The sequence below is a fragment of the Chiloscyllium plagiosum genome, chromosome 4 (assembly GCF_004010195.1).
Source record: "Chiloscyllium plagiosum isolate BGI_BamShark_2017 chromosome 4, ASM401019v2, whole genome shotgun sequence".
NCBI classification, from domain to species: Eukaryota; Metazoa; Chordata; class Chondrichthyes; order Orectolobiformes; family Hemiscylliidae; genus Chiloscyllium; species Chiloscyllium plagiosum.
The window spans coordinates 665,769-692,896 of NC_057713.1; the positions used below are offsets into that span (position 1 = coordinate 665,769).

The following is a 27,128-nucleotide window of genomic DNA, read 5'->3' on the forward strand; positions in this document are numbered from 1 at the left end:
GGGATGTGGACGAGATGCGGTGGAGGGCATCTTTAACCACGTGGGAAGGGAAATTGCGGTCTCTAAAGAAGGAGGCCATCTGGTGTGTTCTGTGGTGGAACTGGTCCTCGTGGGAGCAGATACGGCGGAGGCGGAGGAATTGGGAATATAGGATGGTATTTTTGCAGGAGGTAGGGTGGGAAGAGGTCATTGGGAATACGGTATTTCACTTCCCTAAAGGACATTAGTGAACCATATGGGTTTTTCTTGACAATTCATCTGGATATTTATTGAAGTCAAATTCCATCATCTGCCATGGTAGGCTTTGAACCAAAGTCCCCAGAACATTATCTGGGTCTGTGGGTTAACAGTCCAGCGATAATACCACTAGCTATCACCTCCTCCTGGGGATATCTCCTTATGGTTGGAGGCCCTAACTTGGGGTGGAAGAGGGAGGATCCAGTTGTTGTCATCATCCACATCAGAACCAATGACATTGGTAGAACTGAGAATGAATAATCTCAGGATTGTTACCGAAGTTGTTCAAAAACAGAAATTGGAGCAAACAGAAGCAGAAATTTGTGGCTGAAAGATTTGCATGGGAGAAAGGGGTTTCAATAGCAGCAATACTAAGGAAAGAGAGAGTTCCTTCAAGAGACAAGCACCAGTTAAAGTAAGTCGGCTTCAGTGAGCCGAGAAATCTAACAATGAGAGCAAGAGAAACATCTTTAAACTGAAACAGCAAAGCTGGACAGGGATTCAGGAAAAGTTAAATGCAGGAAAGGTGACAAAAACATTAACGGTGCAGAGAAAAGTCGGGATTTAAATAACAAAAATAACCAGAATGTGTGGGGAAGGCATAGAGAAAGCGTCAAAGGCCAAGACTGTAGAAGATCACATCACATAACAGAAAAAAAGTTAAAAGCTAGAGATGTTATCAAATTGAGTAAATCATTAATAATATGGATAGTTAACAGTCAAGATGGATGGGACAGTAAGTGGCTGGGTTATCTTTTCTGCTTTTTGTGTACACGATATACCTGGGCAATTTGCCATGTGGTTGGTAGATGCCAGTGTCGTGACTGTACTGGAACAAACTGGCTAGGGAAATGGCAAGTTCAGGAACACAAGTCTTAGCAGAAATCTGATATAGATATATAAGGTTATGAGAGGCATAGACAGGGTGGATAGAAAGCAGTTGTTTCCCTCAGCTGAAGGGTAAATAAAAAGAGAGACATTTTTATGGTGAAAGACATGAGGTTTAGAGGAAAGTTGAGGAAACAATTTTTCACCCAAGTTAGCAGCCTCTATCAGGGAACTCAGATTCTATTAGGAGGAGGAGCCAGTGTTGGACTGGGGTGCACATAGTTTAAAATCACACAATGTCAAGTATTATATGGACTATATGATTTTGGCGTTGTATGATTTTTAATCATATTCTATGAGGTCCACCTGGCTGATCTTGCTTTAATCACTACATCCCTCCCTCGTGAGGTCCGGGATATAGGCCTGTTATTTCTCTTGTAGCCTCTCCTGGGGTGTTTTCATACCAGTTCTGTTCCTTTGACTCAGCCTTGGATACTGACGGCATGTACCAGACCATAGTCTGCCTCTTGCACTCGGAGCATCTTGGAAGAAATTCATCCTCTTCTTTTTATTAGATTAGATTAGATTAGATTAGATTACTTACAGTGTGGAAACAGGCCCTTCGGCCCAACAAGTCCACACCGACCCGCCGAAGCGCAACCCACCCATACCCCTACTCAAAATTTGAGAGGTCCATCTCAGACTCCGAAGTTTCTTCGACACCAGACAGAGGGGAAAACCCACAGGTTCCGAAAGACTTTCCGGCTGTTCTGAGGGACCAGATACATTTTGCTCCTGCCCGTTAGTGAGTCTGCAGCCTTCATGTGGTCCATGTGCTTGTTCAGGACAATCTCACCGACCCAAAGTTTGTACATCGGGGACCCGACCTCATAGTAACCATGCCTCTTACCCATGCAGGGCCATTCCTGTGGTTTCGGCACCAAACTTTGTCATCAGAAGTAAACTGTTTCTCTTGTGTCCCTGATGCTGTTTCACCCTCCTCCCTAGGTCCGGGAAGATCAGATTTAACCTGCCGCCGAGTCTTTTTCCCGTTAGTAACTCCGCCGGAGCTATCCCTGTAGTTGCATGAGGTACGATAATCAAAGAGAAACCAGGGCAGTTTGGTTCCTTTCAGCCTGCCTTCAAAGTTTGGTTGGTCTTTCTGCCAGGCCATTGGACAACGGATGGCATGGAGCTATCCTTATATGCCGAATGCCATTTGACTTCTGGAAATACTTGAATTTGCTGCTGGTAAATGATGGTCTACTGTCTGTGACCAACACTTCCAGGATTCCGTGTATTGCGAAAGACGCGGACACCCTTTCTGACATTGTCCCATGTTTGATGAATGAACTCTATACACATTCAACCATTTTCAATGGGCATCCACAATGGCTAAGAACATTAAGCCCATGAAAGGACCTGCATAATCGATGTGTAACCGAGTCTAGGCTTTACTCAGCCATTTCCACAGTAATGTTTGTCCTTGTTGGCATTCTGGGCACTGTCCCACCAATGCAGCTGTGTCTGCATCCAATCCTGGCCAGCAGACATAACTTCTCACCAACATCTTCATTTTGGAAACTCCTTGATGACCCTGGTGGAATTCAGCCATATGTGGCAAAACCTTTGCTCAGGCCAATCACTCTTGCTCCAGCAAGATTTCAATTCTGCTGGTGTTGCCCTTTTGTTGCTCCGCTCACCACCAGCTGGTTTAGGTTTGCCAGGACCAGGTCTTTTTGTGTCCACAGTCTGATTTTGTCAGCGGTGACCAGAAGGATGCCCACAAAGTTTGTTCTGATTTGGATGTTGCTAATTCAACTGTTCCAAGGCAGGTGTAGGTGAGTTTTCCAGAATGTGCACTCACCTGGATACCTAAAGGTTTGAGGCAAGGAAAAGTCTCCTCGGGTCCCTAAAGTATAAATTCTGAGAGCAAAAAAAAATCTAAGAAAAACAGTGAAGGAAGAAAAAGGAGCAATGTCTCCTGACTGGAGTCCTGCCTATAGACACAGCTTTCTGAAATGGAACCTCAGCAATGGAACGTACAAGATCAGAACGTGACATTACCATCCTGGAAGACCCGTTCTACATTCAGTCCATAGGTAGCACATGTCTCGTAGTACGTGCATCGCTTCAAGTCATTGGACAGCTTCCGTGCTCGAGCATCATCGATAACCCGAGGGTTCGTTGCACTGATTGCATCTAATGAATAAATCAACTGCAGGTGGTTAATGAACAGTCACAAAATAATAGATTAAGACAAACATAGAATCACAGAATGGTTTACATCGTTAGGCCCATCATGACCCACCAACACTTTGCAAGAGCAACTGTATGAGTCCATTCTCCCACATTCTCTAAGACGCCCTGTAACTTTACTTCTTTCAAAGAATGATCCATTTACCTTTTAATTTAATCTGCCTCCATGACACATAATCAGGCAATACATTTCAGATTCCAAGTATGCATTGCAAAATAAAACTTGCCTTGCAATTTAATTGTTTATTTTGTCAATTATCTTCAATCTGGGCCCTCTCATTCCCGATCCTTTCACCAACAGAGACAGTTTCTCCCCATTGACTCTTGTGCAGACCCCTCATGATTTTGAACACCTAGACCAAATTTCCTCATAACCATCCTTCTCCAAGTAGAACTCTTCCAACTTCTCCAAACTATCTACATAACTGAAGTTCCTCATTGCTGGCACCATTCTTGTGAATCTATTCCAGATTCTGTCTAAATTGTTCCTGAAGTGTGGTGCCCAGAATTAGACATGGTACTCCAGGTGAGCTAAACCAATATTTATTAAAAGTTTGTCAGAACAGTTTTCCTTCTTCCACTTTGTCCCTGTTATAAAGCCCAGAATCCTATGTGCTGTAATGACATATCTCTCAACCAGCAGTGCCATGCTCATCAATATGTGCACAGCTCCCTCAGCTCCTGCACCACCTTTAGAACTGCCCTCTTTGTTTTGAATTGTCTTACTTTACTCATCTTGCTCAAATCTATCAGTTCACGCTTCCCTGTATTAAATTTTATCTGCCATGTGTAGGTACCAATTGTCTGTGGCTAGTGAAGTTTATCAGTATTCCCCTCAGCCTTCACAATACTTGCAAGGTTTCTGTGATCTGAAATTGTGCAGTGTAAACCAGGTCCACATTAAAGCAGAGGACTTTGCAATTAACCATTCTCCGGAATGCATCCAATGCCATCCAGTCTAATCTTTCCTTAAATAAGGGAGTGAAAACTGTTCACAATATTCCAAGTGTGATCTGACCAGTGCCTTGTATAGTTTTAGCAAGACTTCCTGCTTTTCCATTTCTTTTTTTCATTTACCTTCCCTATTACCCACTGGACGTGCATGTCAGCTTTTTTGTGATTTACACGAGGACTCCCTCTCTATTCTTCCTGTCAAAGTGCAAAATCTCATATTCCCCCATAGTATGCTCTACCTACCATGACATTTTTTTTGCCTTCTCACTTAATCTGACTGTCTCCCTTTGCAGACTCTCTATCTCACTTGCTATCACACCTATTATTGTGCCAATTGCAAACTTGGTTACAATATATTCACTTTCCTTATCCAAGTCATAACTATATTTGTTAAGTAATTGTGGCCCCCTGTCCCAATCTCTGTGGCTTTCCATTAGTTACAGGTTACCATTCTGAAAGATCCCCCTTATCCCAACTGTGAGTCTTCTATGAGTTAGTTAGTTCCTTCACAGTCACTGGTCAAATCCTGGAATTCCCACCCTATGGGTGTTGCGGGTCTCTCTACAGCACGTGGACCGCAGTAGTTCAAGAAAGCAGCTCACCACCACCTTCACAAGGGTTACTAGGGATGGGCAATAAATGCTGGCCAGTCAGTGATGCCCAAATCCCACAAGTGAATAAAAAAATACTTAAAGCTGATCCCTGAGGAACTTCAATAAAAAATTCTACCATGTGAAAAATAACCATTCACCACTACTATGTTTCTCAGACAATTTTATACCCATTCTTTCATCGACCCTTTTATTCAGTAATTTTCAACTCTTTTGTCAAACGTGCTTCTCCCTCCTCATTTCTTTTCATTTCTCTGTTGAGCTTAATTCTTAGTTGTACTATCCACCTTACATCTGCACTCCTTTGGACATCATGTTACTCCCTCTCACTATCTAGAGAACTCCAGAATTTGTTTGCCCTACTTTTCCCCCCTTGTGAGAAAGTGGCTCATTTGCATACAAACTAACTCCTGGAAAAGGCAGCCTGGTGTTCAGTTACAGCATTGCCTGTCAATTACTCATTGTAATTTACCTGAGGCAGGTGGGTTCACTCCACTAAAAACAGCCCACCTCCAATTAAGTCTGAACCTTTATACTGCTCCTTCATTTCTGTATCTAGCTTAAATGTTATGACACTATGAACAGTATTCTCGAAACACTGGAACTGGAAAAAGCACAGCAGATCAAGCAGCATCAGAGGAGCAGGAGTCAACATTTCGGGCAGGACCCTTCAGCCTGATGAAGATTCCTGCCCGAAACGTCAACTCTCCTGCTCCTCTGATTCTGCTTGACCTGCTGCAATTTTTCCATCTTGACATTTTATTGACTCTGACTTTCCAGCATCTGCAGTTCTCACTATCTGCATTCTCTAAACATTCTCCTGCTTGGCACTTGCCCATCGCAGTCAACTGAACCAACAATGCACTTTTGGCCAGAAGCGTCATGAAAATTTTCCCAACTTCATATGTGAACATCTTTCCCTCTCTACCCTTTACAATATTGTACTTTGCTGATAATTCAAGTTCACCATTAATTCTACTCAAGCATATTCATACTTCTTGATAATTTCCTTGCATATTTGTTATTCTATATCTTTCTCACCCATTGATAGTCTATAGAACACAATGGTATAATGGCACCTCTATTATTTCCTAGGTCTAATATTCTGCCATTGACCTCTCACATCTTCTTTCCATCACAGAAGTAGCTCCTTAATTACATGGAAACATAGCAACGTAGAAGATGAGAGCAGGATGGCGAGGCTACATCTGGAATATTGTGTGCAGACCCCTTGAGTCTGCCTTACCATTCAATATGATCCATGGCTGATCATGAAGCTCAATATTTCAATCCTGCCCTTACGTCATATCCCTGCATCTCTTTAGCCACAAGAGCTATATCTACCTCCTTCCCGAAAACATGCATTTGCCCACTCCCTCAGCCTGTCCAAACCACTCTGTATATTCTCTGCATCTTATTCACAGCTTACCCTTCCACCCAGCTTTCTGTAATTCTCAAACTTAGAGATATTACATTTAGTTCACTCATCTAAATCATTAATATAAATTCTGAATAGCTGGGGTCCTAGCACCGATCCCTGTGGTACCCCACTAGCCATGGCCATTCATACTGCTACCCCTCTTCCTTTCTTTCCTTCCTAATCTTTCTTGACCTTCTTAAATCCAATAATTTTTAACATCCAATCTTGCCCTATTTTTGGATTAAATCTCCGTTATAACCACATTGTCATAATCTCATATGGCTATTTCCCATTAGCCTGCAGCTCATTAAACGTATTGTCACACCTTGTGCATTTATACACTATGCTGTAAACCTAGATTAGCAGTTTAATAAAAAAACAGATAGTGTTGTAAAGATTCAACAGGTCTTGCAGCATCTGTGGAAGAAAAAACAGAGTTAATCTATTAACATGATGTTAATGTGTTAGCATTACTTCTGGTCAAATCTACTCAGTATTTCCAGAATTTAGTTTTTATTTCAGATTTCCAGTATCTAAAGTATTTTCCTTTTCTAGTTTAGACCTTATTATACTTCCTCTTTCTCTGACGCTATCTGATATCTTACTCTTTGTAGACCTCCCAATTCTTTATGCGCCTCCTAATTCTTCCTTCCTCGCTACATCTTGCAGACAGACTTCCATTAAGTTAGTTTAAACCGTCCCCAGCAGCACTAAAAACTGCCCCATGAGAAGCTTGTCCTTGTTTCCCAGAATCAGTCCAAATTTCCAGGGAATTTAAAGCCTTCCCTCCTGGACTATGCATTAAACCTACTTGTTTATTTATGAATGCATGGTCCTCAGAGAAATCCAGACATAAAAACCCTTGAGAACTTGCTTACTAATTGCTTCTGATCATAAGACCATAAGATATAGTTCAGAATTAGGCTATTCGGCTTATCAAGTCAGCTCCAGCATTCGGTTATGCCTGGTATGTTTCTCATTCCCCATCATCTTTGATCCCTTTACTAATCACTCTGCCTGTAGGACCTCAATCTTCTTCCTTTCTACAGTGCTGCTACCATTATGGGCCACAACTATCTGCCCCTCTGGAAAGTTATGCAGCTGCTCAATGAAATCTTCGACCCTAGCATCAGGAAGATAACAAACTGCTCTGGATTCACATCTGCAACTACAAAAATATCTGTCTGTTCCTTAAACTATCGAGTCACCTATCATTTTTGTAATCTATAGGATGGTACTGCCCTGCCACACCATTCTTTCATTAGACTGTTAAATACATTGAAAGAAACAAAATGAACACTTTCACCTCCCCACTTATTCATCAGTCTGCCCCTTCTTTTATGCTGATGTCACTTTATTTTAGTTGTGCTCTCTCTCTTTCTCTACTCATGCTGTAGTCACAAACTGGGATATTACCGGAAGCAATGCCCAATTCACGTACCTTGTGTCCCCACAAGTACCATTGGAATCTCGGCTGTGTTGCGGTAACTGGAGAGTCGCATGTAATAATTGTAAACTGTCTGAAAGCTGATTTCATCCTCAAGACTGAAGACAAAGATCACAGCATCCACCCAAGTTGCGAACTGCAGGGAACACAAACAAATCGAACATGAATGGATGGATCCAAATGGAAAGATACCATTCCTCTTCATCGCACAAGCAACTTATCTTCTCCCCACATCCTTCACACCCATCTTCTCACTTTCTCGCCATATCCTTCAACATAGGTACTCACCAAACTAACTTATATAGGCCTGGGAAGGAGTTGGCCTGTGAGGACAGGGCAAAAATATTCGAGGGCATGATTGCTGAAGGACAGTAGCAAAGGCTTAGAGAAATTCTAAATACCTTTCAATTAAAGTATATTCCTGAGAGGAAATGAAAACATCCATAGCTTAACAAGGAAGTCAGGGATAACATAAAGGCTAAGTGGTTAGCACTGCTACCTCACAACGCCAGAGACCTGGGTTCAATTCCACCTTCGGGCGACTGTCTTGTGTGGAGTTTGCATATTCTGCCTGTGTCTGCTTGGGCTTTCTCCCACAGTTCAAAGTTGTACAGGTTAGGTGGATTGGTCTTGCTAAATTACCCGTAAGTGTCCAGGAATGTGCAGATTAAGTGGATTAGCTATAGGAAATGCATGGTTACAGAGATTGGTTTGGGAGTGGGATGTCTGGGTGCGATGCTCTTAGGATGATCAGTGTGGACTCAATGGGCCGAATGGCCACCTTCTACACTATCAGGAGTCTATGACCCTATGATGCAAAACCTCAGGCATATCACACTGCAAAAGTTAACAGCACTTTGGAGGATTGAAAGAACTTTATATGTCAACAAAGGACTACTAAAAACAAAATCAAATGAGCTAAGATGAACTATGAAAGGTAACTAGCTGAAGACATCATTGCTGGTACCAAAAGTATAAAGTACATAAAAATGAAGAGAACAGTGAAAGCAAATGTTGGCCTTTTAGAGGACAAAAATGACAGGGTAACAATGGGAATCTCAGAAATGGCAGAGGCACTAAACCAATATTTTGTCTCTGTTTTCACACTGAAAGATAATAATTTATTCCCAAAAACTGCAGTTAACACAGAGGAACTTGGTGAAACTACCATATCTAGGGAGAAGGTATTCAGTAAACTCATGAGATTATAGTTAGATAAGTCTTCGGGGCCGGATGGTCTGCACCCTACTGTATTAAAGGTAGTGGCAGCAGGGATAGTGAATGCATCAGTTATCATATTCCAAAATTCCATGGATTGTGGCAAGGTACCAGGGGATTGGCAACATGCTAATGTGACACCCTTGTTCAAAAAAGGACCTAGGCAAAAGGTGGAAAACTACAGACCAGTTCGTTTGACCTCTATAGTGGGCAAGTTGCTGGGGTCAATCATAAGGAAGAGATAACAATAGACAATAGATGCAGGAGTAGGCCATTCTGCCCTTCGAGCCTGCACCACCATTCAATATGATCATGGCTGATCATCCTTAATCAGTATCCTGTTCCTGCCTTATCTCCATAACCCTTGATTCCACTATTCTTGAGAGCTCTATCCAACTCTTTCTTAAATGAATCCAGAGACTGGGCCTTCACTGACCTCTGGGGCAAAGCATTCCACACAGCCACCACTCTCTGGGTGAAGAAGTTTCTCCTCAGCTCTGTCCTGTGGCCTACTCCGTATTTTTAACAAAACCCAAATCACCAGCATCAGCCTGATTCCATGTAGAGTAAGTTGTGCTTGACAAACTTGCTGGTGTTTTTTGAGGATGTAAAGAACAAGGTAGATAGTGGGGACCCGGTAGATATGGTATACGTAGACTTCCACAAGGCATTTGATGAGATGCCGCATAAAAGACTGATCCAGAAGGTTAGATCCCAGGGTGTTAAGGGTAAAGTATTGGGTGGCACGATGGCTCAGTGGTTAGCACTGCAGCCCCACAGCGCCAGGAACCCGGGTTCAATTACAGCCTCAGGCAACTGTCTGTGTGGAGTTTGCACATTGTCCCCGTGTCTGCGTGGGTTTCCTCCGGGTGCTCTGGTTTCCTCCCACAGTCTAAAGATGTGCAGGTTAAGTAGATTGGCCATGCTAAATTGCCCATAGTGTTAGGCGCATTCGTCAAAGGGAAATGGGTCCAGGTGGGTTACTCTTCGGAGGGGCGGTGTGGACTTGTTGGGCCGAAGGGCCTGTTTCCACACTCTAGGAAATCTAATCTAATCCAAAATCTATTGGCTTGGATAGAGGATTAGCTGACTGATACAAAGTAGAAGGTCAGGATAAATGGGTCCTACTCTGCTCAAACTGTAACTAGTGGGGTGCCACAGGGTTCTGTTCTCAGACCTCAACTATTTACAATCTACATAAATAATCTGCAGAGACAGATTGTAACCTATCAACATTTGATGATACGAAGATAGGTGGAAAAGCAGGATGTGATGAAGAAATGGGTTTAGATCAGAGTGGTGCTGGAAAAGCACAGCAGGTCAGGCAGCATCCGAGGAGCAGGAAAATCAACGTTTCGGGCAATAAAGAGTTTACAGAGGGATATTGATGAGCGAGCAGAATGGGCCAGAATCTGGCAGATGGAGTTTAATGTGGGTAAGTGCAATGTTGTCCATTTTGGCCAGAAAAATAAAGAACAAATTATTATTTAAATGGGAAGCAGATTCAAAGTGCATCAATGCAGAGGGATCTCGGAGTCCTTGTGCATGAATTGCAGAAAGTGGTTATGCAAGTATTGCATATAAGATAAGCAAATAGAATCATGGCATTTATTGCAAAAAAAGCTGGATTATAGAAGCAAAGACGTACTGTTACAATTATATAAGGCATTAGTGAGATCACACTTAGAGTATTGTGTCCAGTTTTGGTCCCCTTACATGAGGAAAGGTGTAGTGGCACTGCAGGCAGTTCAGAGGAGGGTCACCAGGGTGATCCGAGGGTGAAAGGGCTGTTGTCTTAGGAGCAGTTGAATAGCTTGAGCTTGTACTTGCAGGAGTTCAGAAGAATGGAGTGGTGGGGGGAATTGATTGAGGTATATTAAATGTTAAAGGGGATTGATAAGGTCTACATTGCACAGATGTCCTCCCTTATGGGACAGTCTCTAACAAGAGTTTATAGATATAGAGTGAGAGGAGGTTCAAAACTGAGATGAGGGTTGTGAATCTGTGGAACTCACTACCCCAGAGTGTAGTGGAGGCAGAATCAATCAATAGATTCAAGAAATGAATACGTATGGGATAAAGGGCTATGTGGAGCATGCGAGAGTGTAGAGTTTGAGACCAATTTAAGATCAGCCATGAGCAGGCTTGAAGGGTTCATCTTCACCATGGATATCTAATTCCTCTACACTTCCATCTGCCATGACCAGGGCCTCCAAGCCCTCCGTTTCTTCCTCTCCTGACATCCCCAACAGTACCTTTCCACTGACACTCTCACTGGTCCTCACCCTTAACAATATCTCCTTCGAATCCTCCCACTTCCTCCGCACCAAAGGGGTAGTTGTGGGCGCCCGTATGGGCCCCAGCTATGCCTGTCTCTTTGTTGGCTACGTAGAACAGTCCATCTTCCGTAGTTACACCGGCACCACTCCCCACCTCTTCCTCCGCTACGTGGATTACTGCATCGGTGCCACCTCGTGCTCCCGCGAGGAGGTTGAGCAATTCATCAACTTCACCAACACATTCCACCCCGACCTTAAATTCACCTGGACCATCTCTGACACCTCCCTCCCCTTCCTGGACCTCTCCATCTCCATTAATGACGACCGACTTGACACTGACATTTTTTTACAAACCCACCGACTCCCATAGCTACCTGGATTATACCTCTTCCCATCCTACCTCCTGCAAAAATGCCATCCCATATTCCCAATTCCTCTGTTGTATCTGCTCCCAGGAGGACCAGTTCCACCACAGAACACACCAGATGGCCTCCCTCTTTAGAGACCGCAATTTCCCTTCCCACGTGGTTAAAGATGCCCTCCAACGCATCTTGTCCACATCCCACACCTCCGCCCTCAAACCCTACCCCTCCAACCATAACAAGGACAGAACCCCCCCTGGTACTCACCTTCCACCCTCCCAACCTTCGCATAAACCACATCATCCGAAGACATTTCCGTCATCTCCAAACGGACCCCACCACCAGGAATGTAGTTCCCTCCCCATCCCTTTCCGCAAAGACCGTTCCCTCCGTGACTACCTGGTCAGGTCCACCTCCCCACAACCCACCCTCCCTTCCTGGCACCCTCACCTGCCACCACAGGAATTGCAAAACCTGCACCCACACCTCCTCCCTCACCTCTATCCATGGCCCCAAATGAGCCTTCCACATCCATCAAAGTTTTACCTGCACATCCACCAACGTCATTTATTGTATCCGTTGCTCCCGATGCGGTCTCCTCTACATTGGGGAGACTGGACGCTTCCTATCAGAGTGCTTTAGGGAACATCTCTGGGACACCCGCACCAATCAACCACACTGCCCCGTGGCCCAACAGTTCAACTCCCCCTCCCACTCTGCCGAGGACATACAGGTCCTGGGCCTCCTCCACCGCCGCTCCTTCACTACCCGACGCCTGGAGGAAGAATGCCTCATCTTCCACCTCGGAACACTTCAACCCCATAGCATCAATGTGAATTTCACCAGTTTCCTCACTTCCCCTTCTCCCACCTCACCCCAGCTCCAACTTTCCAGCTCAGTACCGTCCCCATGACCTGTCCTACTTGCCTATCCACTCTACCCTCCTCTCTGACCTATCACCTCCATCCCCACTCCAATTCACCTTTTGTACTCAATAATACTTTCTCCCCACCTCCCTCTCATTTATCTCTCCACTCTGCAGACACCCTGATGAAGGGCTTTTCCCTGAAATGTCGATTTTCCTGCTCCTCGGATGCTGCCTGACCTGCTGTGCTTTTCCAGCACCACTCTAGACTTGAAGGGTTGAATTGCCTGCTCTCGCTCCTTATTCTAATGCTCCTTTGTAATAGAAGATAGAGAATTGGGATAAGGGGACGTTTCTCAGGGTGATAACCTGTAGCTAGTGGTGTTCTACAGGGATCAGTGCCGGGCCCACAATTATTTACGTACATATTAATAACCTGGATAGGGTAAATGAGTGTACTATAGCCTAGTTTGCGATGACAGATGGGCCAATGGTCTGAAGAGTGGCAGATGGACTTTACTTCAAATAAATGTGAGATGCTGCACTTTGGGAAAGCAAATCTTAGCACTTTGGGAAAGCAAATACACTTAATGGTAAGGTCCAAGGGAGTGTTGCTGAACAAAGAGACCTCGGAGTGCAGGTTCATAGTTCTTTGAAAGTGGAGTTGCCGGTAGATAGGATAGTGAAGGTGTTTGGTATGCTTTCCTTTATAGGTCAGAGTATTGACTATAGCAGTTGGAAGGTCATGTTGCAGCTGTACAAGGTGTTGGGTAGGCCACTTATGGAATATTGCGTGCAATTCTGGTCTCCTTCCTAGGAAGGATGTTGTGAATCTTAAAAAGGTTTACAAGGATGTTGCCAGTGTTGGAGGATTTGAGCTACAGGGAGAGGTTGAATAGGCTGGGGCTGTTTTCCTGGAGCATCACAGGCTGAAGGGTGACCTTATAAAGATTTATTAAATCATGAGGGGCATGGATAGGATAGACAAAGGGTTTTCCCAGGGGTGGGGCAAGTCCAGAACTAGAGTGTATAGGTTTAGGGTGAGAGGGGATGATATAAAAGAGACCTAAGGAGGAACTTTTTCACACAAAGAGTGGTGCGTGTATGGAATGAGCTGCCAGAGGAAGTGATGGAGGCTCGTACAATTACAACATTTAAAAGGCATCTGGATGGGTAAATGAATAGGGAGGGTTTGCAGGGATATGGGCCAGGTGCTGGCAGGTGGGACTAGATTAGGTTGGGATATCTGGTTGACATGGACGAGTTGGACTGAAGGGTCTGTTTAAGTGCTGTACATCTCTATGACTCTATGATTCTATGTCACAGAAATAGGTGGGAAGGCAAGTGGTGAGGATGACACAAAATGTCAACAGAGTGATACAGATGGGTTAAGTAAATAGGTTAAAAGCTTGGCAGGTGGAATATAATTTGGGAAAATGCAAAGTTATGCACTTTGGCAGGAAAAACAGAGGAGCTGATTATTATTTAAATGGGGAAAGATGGCAGAAAACTGCAGTACAGAGAGACTTTGGTGTCTTTGTACATGCATCACAAAAAGGTAGTATCCATGTTCAGCAGGGCAATAGCGAAGGCAAATGGAATGTGGTCTTTATTTAAAGGAGAATGGAGTATAAAAGTAGGGAGGTCTTGCTAAAACATTACAAGGCACCAGGCAGAACACAGTTGGAATTCTATGATTCCTGAAGAAGGGCATGTGCCCGAAACGTCGAATCTCCTGTTCCCTAGATGCTGCCTGACCTGCTGTGCTGTTCCAGCAATAAAGTTTCAGCTTTGATCTCCAGCGTCTGCAGACCTCACTTTCTCCTCGAATTCTATGAACAGTCTAGGTCGCCTTTTATAAGGATAGATATATTGGCATTGGAGACAATCGGAAAAGGTTCACTGGGTTGATCTTGGTATGGAGAGATTTTGTTCAGAAAGTTCAGTAGCTTAGGTTTGCACTGGTTGGAGTTTAAAAAAATGGGAAGAGACGTTATTGAAACTTATAATATTTTTAGAGACTTAACAGGTGTGGAGAAATATTTCTCCCTGTGGGGTGAGTCTCGGACTAGAGGTCATAATCTCAGAATAAAGGATTGTCTACTTAACAATTAGATGAGTAGGAATTTTTTTCTCTCCTTGGGTAGTGGGATTCTCCATTACAGAGGGCTATAGAAGATGGGTTGTTAAGTATATTCAAGGCTGAAATAGACAATGTTTTTAATCATTAAGGACATCAAGGGTGTTTTAGAGAAGGCAGGAAAGTGGAGTTTAGGATTGTCAGATCAGTCATGGTTTTATTGAATGGCCGAGCAAGCTCAATGGGCTGAATGGCCTACTTCTTATGGTCAATTTATCATCATTACCGAATTTTTCCATCCCTGCTTATGAACCATGCTTATGAACATTTTTTGTACTCTCTCCAATGTTTTGACATTCTTCCTAAAGTGTAGCATCCAGAACTGGACATAGTACTCTGTAGCTGAAGCTAAACTACTGCCTTATACAAGTTCAACATTGCCTCCTCATTCTTATACTCTCTGCCAAAGATCCTGTTACTTTATTAACAGCACTCTCAACCCTGTTCTGCTATCTTTAATAACAAATATACAGCCATGTTCTTTTGCTTCAGCACCTTCTTTAGATTTGTACCCTGTATTTTTATGTTGTCATCTTTTATACATTCATGGGATGTGGGCTTCGCTGGGTGGGCCAACATGCATTGCCCGTCCCTTGTTATCCATATTAATCTTCTTCCTACAAAAATGAATCACCTCACATTTCTCCACATTGAACTTCACTTGTGATGTATCTGCCTATTCCACCAATTTGACTATGTCCTTTGGAAATTGGATACTAACCTCCCCACAGTTTACAATGTGTCCTTATTTTGAATCATCCACAAATTTTGAAATAATACCATGTATACCAAGATCTAGATAATTAAATTTACAGTAGGAGAAGTAAGGTTCCCAACAATGACCCTGAGGGAACTCCACTACAAACCTTCCTTCAGCCTGAAAAACATCCATCTCCTGTCACTCAGCCAATTGCAGTTAAAGGTTTATTACAACTTCCTTGATTTTATACTCTATGACTCAATTTATAAAATCCAGGACCCCACATGCTTTTGTAACAGTTTTCTGAATCTAAAAAATACTATGGAATGTATTTAAGATGGAGTGCTGCACTGTCAAATAATAAAATTAAGGATATAATTCTCAAAGGGCACCTGAGCAAAGAGGACTTTGTTTCTCCTCAATTATCCAACCAAAACGTCATCCTTTCCTGCACTAAACTTCATCCACTCACCTTCACAGAAGAAGGCACAAGTAATTTCTCAGATACACTACAGAAACAAGGATCTACTAGCTGAGGCACAGTGGTACCCGATAACCAAAAGGAAATTTCCTTGTCCGTGTTTAACCTGATGCAGTGAGACATCATGGGTTTCAAAGACAATGTTTAGGACTCCCAAGGCAAGTCCCTCCTAACTGGAAGCTACTGCTCTTCAACATGTGCTGGGTCTGTCCTGTGAGTGAGACAGGACACATCTAGGGATGGTGATGATGGTGCCTGGGACATTATTGGTAAGATATGATTTCATGAGCATCACTATGCCAGACTGTTGTTTGACCAGTCTGTGCAACAGCTCTCCCAGTTTTGATATTAGCCTCCAGATGTTAGTAAGGAGGATTTTGCAGAGGTTGAGAGGGCTGAGTTTACTGTTGCTATTTCCAGTGCCTAGGTTGATTCCAGCTAACCTGTCCAGTTTCATTTATTTTAGAGTCAGAGTCATACAGATGTACAAAATGGAAACAGACCCTTTGGTCTAACTTGTCCATGCCGACCAGATATTCCCAACGGCCCATATCCCTCCAAATTCTTCTTATTCATATACCATCCAGATGCCTTTTAAATGTTGTAATTGTACCAGCCTCCACCACATCCTCTGGCAGCTCATTCCATGCACACACCACCCTCTGTATGAAAAGGAATAGCACCTGGGAGGCAACACACCAACCGTGAGTCTCGTTCATTCCCAACAAACCTTCTATCCAACCCTCTAACTACTGAGTCCCCAGTGACTAACACTCTCCTTTCCCTCCTTCCCTGCTGTGCAACAGGGACAGACTCTGCGCCGGAGACCTGTACCCCACTGCATATCCCTGGTAAGTCATCCCACCAACAGTATCCAAAACGGTATACTTGTTTTTCAGGGGAACGACCGCAGGGGACTCCCTCCACTGACTGTTTTTTCCCCTTTAAACATTTACCCAACTTTCTTCGTGCCTAGGAGTATCTGCTTCCCTGTAACTCTTATCTAACACAGCCTCTGCCTCCCGAATGATCCGAAGTTCATCCAGCTCCTGCTTCAGTTTCCTAACATGGTCTTGGAGGAGCGAGAGTTGGGTGCACCTCCTGTAGATGTACTTGGATGGGACACTAATGACACTTATTGACTAGTGAGCCTTACGTCTGTTGTAGGAAAGGTTTTGGAAAGGATTATAAGATATAGGATTTATAATCATCTAGCAAGCAACAATTTGATTGCAGAGAGTCAACATGGTTTTGTCAAGGGCAGGTCATGTCTCACAAACCTCACTGACTTTTTTGAGAAGGTGATCAAGCACGTGGATGAGGGTAGGGCAGTTGACGTGGTGTACATGGACTTCAGTAAAGCCTTTGATAAGGTTCTACATGGTAGGCAGTTGGAGAAAATGCAGAGGCATGAGATTGAGGGTGATTTAGCAGTTTGGATTAGAAATTAGCTTTCTGTAAGAAGGCAAAGAGTGGTGATTGATGGAAAATAGCTGAAAATGTGTTGCTGGAAAAGCGCAGCAGGTCAGGCAGCATCCAAGGAGCAGGAGAATCGACGTTTCGGGCATGAGCCCTTCTTCAGGAATGAGGAAAGTGTGCCAAGCAGGCTAAGATAAAAGGTAGGGAGGAGGGGCGTTGGAAATGCGATTGGTGGAAGGAGGTTAAGGTGAGGGTGATAGGCCGGAGTGGGGGTGGGGGCGGAGAGGTCAGGAAGAAGATTGCAGGTTAGGAAGGTGGTGCTGAGTTCGAGGGTTGGGACTGAGACAAGGTAGGGGGAGGGGAAATGAGGAAACTGGAGAAATCTGAGTTCATCCCTTGTGGTTGGAGGGTTCCTAGGCGGAAGATGAGGCGCTCTTCCTCCAGCCATCGTGTTGCTATGGTCTGGCGATGGAGGAGTCCAAGGACCTGCATGTCCTTGGTGGAGTGGGAGGGAGAGTTGAAGTGTTGAGCCACGGGGTGGTTGGGTTGGTTGGTCCGGGTGTCCCAGAGGAACGTTTCAGAGAACACCTCTGGGACACCTGGACCAACCAACCCAAACAAGCGCTTCCCAGGAGGCTCCTAAGCACTGATGATGTCGCCTAGCCAGGGGACGAAACATTCGCAACAAAAACTTCCAGCTCGGCGAACAGAACCACAGCATTTTTATGAACGACTTGGACGCAGGCATAGGTGCATGGATTAGTAAATTTGCATAAGACACTAAAGTCGGTGGAGTGGTGGACAGTGTGGAAGCATGTTGCAGGTTGCAGGGGGACTTGGATAAACTGCAGAAATTGGGCTGACAAGTGCCAAATGGAGCTCAATGCAGCTAAATGTGAGGTGATGCACTTTGGGAAGAATAACAGGAAGGCAGAGTACTGGGTCAATGGAAAGATTCTTGGTAGTCTGGATGTGCAGAGGGATCTTGGAGTCCATGTACATAGATGCCTGAAAGTTGCCACCCAGGTTGATAGTGCTGTTAAGAAGGCATACGGTGTGTTAGGTTTTATTGGTAGAGGAATCGAGTTCCGGAACCGCAGTATCATGCTGTAACTATACAAAACGCCACTGCAGCCACACTTGGAATATTGCGTACAGTTCTTGTCGCCCTATTACAGGAAGGATGTGGAAGCATTGGAAAAGGTGCAGAGAAGATTTACCAAGATTTGCCTGGTCTGGAGGGAAGGTCTTATGAGGAAAGGCTGAGAGACTTGGGTCTGTTCTCATTGGAAAGAAGAAGGTTAAGAGGGGATTTGATAGAGACATACAAGATGATCAGAGGATTAGATAGGGTAGACAGTGAAAGTCTTTTTCCTAGGATGATGATGTCAACTTGTACGAGGAGGCATAACTACAAATTGAGGGGTGATAGATTTAAGACAGATGTCAGAGGCAGGTTCTTTACTCAGAGAGTGGTAAGAGCGTGGAATACCCTGCCTGCCAATGGAGTTAACTCAGCCACATTAGGGAGATTTAAACGATCCTTGGATGAGCACATGGCTATGATGGGATATTGTAGGGGATGAGCTTAGATTAGTTCACAGGTCAGCACAACATACAGGGCTGAAGGGCCTGATCTGCACTGTATTGTTCTATGTTCTAAAGATTGCCTCTTAGGTCTCTTTTATACTTTTTCCCTCTCATACTAACCCTATGCCTTCTAGTTCTGGACTCCCCCACCATAGGGAAAAGACCTTGTCTATTTACCCTATCAATATACTTCATGATTTTATAAACCTCTATGAGGTCACCCCTTAGCCTCCGATGCTCCAGGGAAAACAGCCCCAGCCTGTTCAACCTCTCCCTATAGCTTAAATTCTCCAACCCTGGCAACATCCTTGTAAATTTTTTCTGAACCCTTTCAAGTTTCACAACATCCTTCCAATAGGAAGGAGACCAGAATTGCATGCAGTATTCCAAAGGTGGCCTAACTTTGTAGCAGTTTGATACACCTGAATGCCTTGTCAAACCATTTCAGAGGGCAGCTCAGAGTCAGCCACATTGTTGTGGGCCTGGAGTCATATTTAGGCCAGACCAAATAAGGACGGCAGAGTTCCTTCCCTTACGACAATTGACAATGGTTACATGGTCATCATTAAAATGGTTAATTCCAGATTTTTAAAAAAAATTTGAATTCAAATTTCACCAACCGTCATGGTGCATTTCGAGCCTAGGTTCCCAGGGCATCAACTGCGTCACTGGATTCCTTAGGAGGAAGTGAGGACTGCAGATGCTGGAGATCAGAGTCGAGAGTGTGTTCCTAGGAAAGCTCAGCAGGTCAGGCAGCATGTGAGGAGGAGAAGAACCGACGTTTGGTGGTGGAGGAGGCCCAGGACCTGCATGTCCTCGATGGAGTGGGAGAGGGAGTTGAAGTGTTCAGCCACGGGGCGGTGGGGTTGGTGGGTGCAGGTGTCCCACAGATACTCTCTGAAATGATCTGCAGGAAGGTGCCCTGTCTCCCTGATGTGGAGGAGATCACACCGGGTGCAACGGATGCAGTAGGTAACATTGGTAGAGGTATAGGTAAATTTCTGACAGATGTGGAAGGATCCCTTGGGGCCTTGGACAGCGGTGAGGGGAGTGGTGTGGGTACAGGTTTTGCACTTCCTGCAGTGGCAGGGAAAGGTGCCAGGATTGGGGTGAGGGCTGGTGGGTGGCATGGACTTAGCGAGGGAGTCACAGAGAAAATGGTCTCTCCGGAATGCTGATAGTGTTAGGGAGGGAAATATATCTTTGTTGGTGGGATCTGTTTGGAGGTGGCGGAAGTGGAGGAAGATGATGCATTGTAGGGGAAGTTGGTGGGGTGGAAGGCGAAGACCAGGGCAGGTTCTGTCCTTGTTGGGTTGGGAGGGATGGAGTTCAAGGGCAGTGTTGTGTGAAGTGGAGGAGACCACAATCTACAACGTGGGAAGGGAATGGAAGGAGGCGGCCATCTGGGACTTTCTGAGGTAGAACTGGTCATCCTGGGAACAGATGCAGTTGAGGCGGAGGAATTGGGAATAAGAGACAGCATTTTTACAGGAGGTAGGCTGGGAGGAAGTGTTATCCAGGTAGCGGTGGGAGTTAGTGGGCTTGTAGTAGATGTCTGTGGTTAGTCGGTCACCGGAGACGGTGGTGGAGAGGTCCAGGAAGGGGAGGGAGGTGTCCAAAATGGGTCTAGGTGAATTTGAGGTGGGGGCGGAAGGTGTTGGTAAAGTTGGTGAACTGCACAACCTCCTCATGGACGCACGAGGTCGGGCCGGTACTGCCGTCGATGTAGCAGAAGAACAGATGGGAGGTGGTACCGGTGTAGCTGCAGAAGATGGACTGTTCCACATATCCGACAAACAGACAGGTATAGCTGGATCCCATGACTGCCCCTTTGGTTTGGAGGAAGTGGGAAGATTGGAAGGAGAAGTTGTTGAGGGTGAGGACCAGTTCAGCCAGGCGGATGAGAGGTGATGAAGTTGTGGATGGTCTGCGAGATGATCGTTTTGTGATGGGAGGTGAGGTCTCTGCAAGATGATGGTTTGGTGATGGGAGGTAAGGTCTCTGGGGGATGATGGTTTGGTGATGGGAGGTGAGGTCTCTGGGGGATGATGAATTGGTGATGGGAGGTGAGGTCTTTGGGATATAGTGGTTTGATGGTTCTTCATCTTACGCCATCTCAACAAGAACCCTTTCACTGACACCCTCATCCGCCTGGCTGAACCGGTCCTCACCCTCAACAACTTCTCCTTCCAGCCCCCTCCCATTTATCTCTCAGTCCTGGCCACAAGCTTCATTCCTGATGAAGGGCTTATGCCTGAAACATCGATTCTCCTGCTCCTCGGATGCTGCCTGACCTGCTGTGCTTTTCCCAGCAACACACTCTCAATTCTGGATTACTTATCCAGTGACATTACCATGACTATACTTCCCACCCATATGATCCCCCCATCCTTGAAAATGCTCATTAATTATCAATTGAGCCATTTAACTTTGGGTAAATTGCTGGCAAGTCTGGTGATAATCCAAAGGCCAGCCATCCATATCCTCCACACATCTTGACTCAGTTGTCGTGCAATTGGCAACATGCTCATCTCTGATTAAATAGTACAAAACTGCAAACTAACCTCAACATCCGATGCACAGAATCGAGGCTGTGCTCAAAAGGAGCACCAAGGAGATGCTGCACTGTAAGAACATACTCACACAGGAGTACTGCACTGTCAAGAGAAAATACTGACATGGACATTCGGCCTCCTGTGCTCCTCTTTGAAAGAGCAGGCTTGTTAATCCTCTAACCCTGTTATTTGACCATGACACTGCAAGTTCATCATCCTCAGGTCCTTTCCAACTCCCTTTTAAACTTGTTGATGGGATCAGTTTCCAGATCCCAGAAACTCTCCAAGTGGCAAGATTTCTCTTCAGCTGCCCTTTCAATCTTTCTCCATTGATTTGAAAACTATAACTTCTAGTTACTGAGCCCATCATCAGTAGGAAATGTTTTCTGCTCTATCAAAACCAGATGCCTTCTTTTCAAAGAAACATAAAACAGAGAGCTCAAGTACATAATTTTGCAGCATTTACACCCAGGGTCCAGTGCTGAACAGCTCACCTCTATGGGAGCAGACATGATCTGGGAGATGCTGGTGAGTGTACAGCTGGCTGTGACTGGAAACCTTGAGTCATGTTGTGGAGCTCAGTGGCTGGAGTGCCATTGCTTACCTGCACTTCCGGAGGTCCTCCCTCATCCCGGATAAGCAGGAGATAGCTCTGTCCATCAACTACAATCTCCTTCTTAAAACGGCCACCTGTAATATAAAAAACACTACTCAAGGCTGTGGTTCAGTGGCTAGTATGCATTCCTCTCAGTCAGAAGTTTGGTAATTCAAGTCCCACTTCAGGACTTTTATTCTTTCATGGGTTGTGCATGCTGCTAGCATGAGCCAGCATTTGTTGCCCCTCTCAAACTGCTCTTGAAAGGAGTTTCATGCTTAGATAACCCTCAGCCACAGTGCTGTAGTCTGCAAGACTCCTAAGGAATATTCTACAAATATTGACTCATTCTCGGAAAATCTCTACACAGACCAACATGCTCCCAGGAATACTCTGCACAGACAAACACACTCCAAGGAAACCCTAACACAGACTAACTCAAAACTGGGAATACTCTGCACAAACCAACATGCTTCCAGGAATACTCTGCACAGACTGACACACTCCCGGGAATATCCTGCACAGACCGACATGCTTCCAGGAATACTCTGCATAGACCAACAATGCCACTACTTTCTCAGGAGGCTGTGGAAGTTTGGCATGTCCACAAGACTCTGGCCAATTTTTATAGATGCAAGGTCCGAGAATATTCTGTACACTACCAACCCACTCCTGGGAATACCCTGCACAGACCAACCTGCTCACAGAAATAGCCTTCACAGACCATCTCTCACAAGGCGCACATGCTCCTGGGAATAGTCTGCACATGCAGGTATACTTCTTGGAAGCTCTATACAGCCTGACACACTCCTGAATGATGGGTATATTGCAAAATTTTACATAGTTTGATTACAATATTTAACTTCTGTGATGACTCCCCAGTATAGTGAAGCAAATGACCCCAGTGAGACGTGACAGATTTTGGGGCTCAATTTTGATACAGAGGCAATAATGTTTTGGGTATGGTATTAGTACATAAACAGGCAAAGGAAAGTGACAGGTTCAGCAGTGAATTTAGGAAATAGCATGGGTAACAGCAAAGAATTTCCTACGGGTGGCAGAGTTGCCTGTTTAGTCATAAGACAATCTTTAAAGCAAAGGTTGCTGGCAAAGCTCGGAAAACAAATATAATTGAGACAGAGTTCATCATCCTGTAACAAACATACAGGGGTGCTGGCTGCCCCTGATTTTTCCAGACTGATAGAATGAGGCTAATATTAAAGATGGGAATAGGTGCAGTCTTGTTATAGGATGATAAATCGGGAGTAGAGAAGCCAGTGGAATACGTCCTCCGATACCAGTATCAGAGGAAGTACTGTACAGTCGGCAAAGAGGTTCTTAGAATACTATTGTCTCTTCAACACTTTGAAGCCACCTTTGACATGTTAATAGGAAACATTAATTTACACTCATTATAATGCACTGGCATTCATTTAAAAGTTTAATGCAATTCTATTCCGATGGATTTTTGCTTCAATTTATTATAAAGGTTATTCTGCTAGAAAATACAGTGTAATTGCAGATGCATTGTCTTGAGTATAAAACGATGGAATAACTTAAAGGTTTAAGGAATGCTAAGATTATACAAGGTTGTATAAAGTGGGAGGAAGGTGAATGGATATAAGTCTTGTGTTTTGTTTTGTATCACAGCTTTTTGAAATGGCATTTCATCCTATAAGGTTGGAGGCATGTAAAGACTCGTCCCTCTTGTTTCAACTTTGATCTCCAGCATCTGCAGACCTCACTTTCTCCTGGAGGCATGTAAAGACTCGTCCCTCTTGTCTTTGTAGTTACCTTTACCGAATTGTTATTATCATGAGATCCGCTTGAATCTTCTCCCTCACAAACTGCAGGGTAAACTCCATCATGTGTGGTCACTGCCCCCTATGGGTTCCTGCAGCTTCAGTTCCCTGATCAAATCTGCCTCATTACACATCACTAAATCCAGAATTGCTTGTTCCCAGTGAGCTCTACCACAAGTTGCTCCCAAAAAACCATCTTGTAGACATTCCACTAAGGAAGGAGAAAGTGAGGGCCGCACTTTTCTCATTCCTGAAGAAGGGCTTATGCCCGAAACGTCGATTCTCCTGTTCCTTGGATGCTGCCTGACCTGCTGCGCTTTTCCAGCAACACATTTTCAATTCCACTAAGGGAGTTGAGTATAAAAGTAGGGAAGTCTTGCTAAAACTGCACAAGGCACCGGCTGGATCACATCTGGAATACTGTGCCCCCTTAGTTAAGGAAAGATTCGAGCGGGTGACAATGGATGCAGTCTGGAGAAGGTTCACTAGGTTGATCCCAGGTCTGAAGGTACTGTCTTAAGTGGAGAGGTTGAATAGGCTGGATCTGTACTTGTCGGAGTTTAGAAGAACAAGAGGCAACCTTGTTGAAGCATGCAAGATTCGACAGGGGCTTGACAATTTAGATGCACGGGATATTGCTTCCCTTTCTGGGGAGAGCCTTGGACCAGACAGTAATAATCTCGGAGTAAGGGAAGATGAGGAGGATTTCCTTCCTCCAGAGGGTAGAGAATCTTTGTAATTCCTTATGTGGAAGACTATGGAGGCGGTGTCATCAAGTATATTCAAAGCTGAGATGGGCAGATTTTTAATCGGTAAGGGAATCAAAAGTGATGGGGGGGGGGGGGAAGGTAGGAAGGTGGAGTTGAGGATAATCAGATTTGCCAATAATCTCCCTGAATTGCATGGGCTGATTAACTTGCTTCTGCTCTTACAGCTTATAGTCAGTGGTATAATGGCGCAATTATTGGACTCATGTTCTGGGGCACAGGTTCAAGCCCAACGTCACAGATGGTGAAATTTCAATTCACTCGAATCTGGAATGAAAAGTTCGTCTAATGGCAGTGATATAGCTACTGGCGATGGTTATAAAAAAAAAATCTGGGTCACTGATGTCCTTTAAGGAAATCTGCCATTCTTACCCAGTCTGGCATACATGTGACTTCAGTCACATAGCAATGTTATTGATCCTTAAATGCCCTCTCAAATAACCTAGTAAACCACTCAATGAGTACATCTGGGGATGGTCAATAATGATACTATAGCCAGCTATACATACACTCCATGAGTGACTATAAAAATAATTTTCAAGAGTGTACTATTACTGCTATTCAATTCTCAGATTGCTTATTCTAAACATGCCACCAACACAAATTCCTCTCTGGCAAACAGTCTGAATTTAAACGAGAATCTTGCAATTTGTATATTTGATCCCAAGGTAAGTTTCTGAATGTAGCTTCAAATTTAAATCATGTCAACTGTGAGAGCATGGAAGAAGAGCTGGCTAAAGTGAATTGGCAAAATAAGGTAAAGGACAGGTCAGTGGCAGAATTTAAGGAGATACTTCAGAATAAACTGAATAGACATCATCTAAGAGGAAGAAATATTCCATGATGAGTAGCAACCATCTATGGCTAACTAAAAACATTTAAGGTATATCAAGTTAAAAAAAACATATAAGTGCACAAAGATGGGTAACAGGTTAACAGACTGGACAGAATGCACAAAACAGAAAGAATGAGCAATAGGTTAATAAGGAGGGACATTTAAAGAATTGGGAGAAGATGGCTCGAAAAATAAAAACATGGTAAAAGTTTGACAGATATTTAAAATAAAGAGTTAAGTGAGTGGATGTGAGTGAGTCTGGGGAATTAATAATGGAAAACAAGTGAACAGAGGGTATAAGTAACATCACAGAAGTAAGTAAATCAGAAAATGGAGGGTCGCAGGAAATCAAAGTTACAGTCATCACAAAAGAAATACTGAATAAATTGCTGGAGCTGACAAATACCTGGGTCCTCATGGACTTCATCCTAGGTCCTGAAAAGAAATGGTTCATGAATTCTCCAGATTTAGAGAAGGCTCCATTAGATATGAACACACAAACATGGAGCAGGAAAGTGTCACTCAGCCCCTCAAATGTGCTCAACCATCCAATGAGCCGAGAAGTGGCAGATGGAGTTTAATTCAGATAAATGTGATGTGCTGCATTTTGGGAAAGCAAATCTTAGCAGGAATTATACACATAATGGTAAGGTCCTGGGGAATATTGCTGAACAGAGACGTTGGAGTGCAGGTTCATAGCTCCTTGAAAGTGGAGTCACAGGTAGATAGGATAGTGAAGAAGGCATTTGGTATGCTTTCCTTTATTGGTCAGAGTATTGAGTACATGAGTTTGGAGGTAATATTGCGGCTGTACATTGGTTAGGCCACTGTTGGAATATTGCGTGCAATTCTGGTCTCCTTCCTATCGGAAAGATGTTGTGAAACTTGAAAGGGTTCAGAAAAGAATTACAAGGATGTTGCCAGGGTTGGAGGATTTGAGCTATGGGGAGAGGCTGAATAGGCTGGGGCTGTTTTCCCTGGAGCTTCGGAGGCTGAGGGATGACCTTATAGAGGTTTACAAAATTATGAGGGACATGGATAGGATAATTAGACAAAGTCTTTTACCTGGCATCGGGGAGTCCAGAACTGGAGGGCATAGGTTTATGGTGAGAGGGGAAAGATATAAAAGGGACCTAAGGGGCAACTTTTTCACAGAGAGGGTGATACGTATATGGAATGAGCTGCCAGAGGAAGTGGTGGAGGCTGATACAATTGCAACATTTAAATGCATTTGGTTGGGTATGTGAATAGGAAAGGTTTGGAGAGATATGGGCCGGGTGCTGGCAGGTGGGACTAGATCAGGTTAGGATAACTGGTCAGCATGGACGGGTTGGACCGAAGGGTCTGTTTCCATGCTGTACATCCCTATGACCTATGACTCTAAGATCATGGTTAATCTGGTTGTAACCTCAAATCCATATTCCTGTCCATCTTGACAACACTCATCTCACTAAGAAGAATCTACCTACTCCTGTCATAAAAATACTTATAGACTCTGCTTCCACTAATTCCGCGGGGACAGAATTCCAAAGATTCACAACCTAGAACATAGAACATGACAGCGCAGTTACAGGCCCTTCGGCCCTTGATGTTGCGCCAAACTGTGGAACCAATCTGAAGCCTATCTAACCTAAACTATTTCATTCTCGCTCATATGCCTAAACAATGACTATTTAAATGCCCTTAAAGTTGGCGAGTCTACTACTGTTGCAAGCAGTGCATTCTACGCCCCTACGACTCTGAGTAAAGAAACCACCTCTATAT

At 44.2% G+C, this 27,128-nt stretch overlaps 1 protein-coding gene across 2 annotated transcripts in view; it reads right to left on the bottom strand.

The window, feature by feature from the left end:
* Positions 1-27,128, bottom strand: part of agap3 (ArfGAP with GTPase domain, ankyrin repeat and PH domain 3) — a 660,759-nt gene that overhangs the window by 242,604 nt on the left and 391,027 nt on the right. For both annotated transcript variants that reach the window (XM_043687549.1, XM_043687548.1), the window contains exons 4-6: positions 21,970-22,055; positions 7,751-7,892; positions 3,133-3,267 (exon numbers count right to left, since the gene is read on the bottom strand). In XM_043687549.1, the coding sequence (XP_043543484.1) occupies positions 3,133-3,267; positions 7,751-7,892; positions 21,970-22,055 (363 nt within the window). The remainder of the gene's footprint in view (positions 1-3,132; positions 3,268-7,750; positions 7,893-21,969; positions 22,056-27,128) is intronic.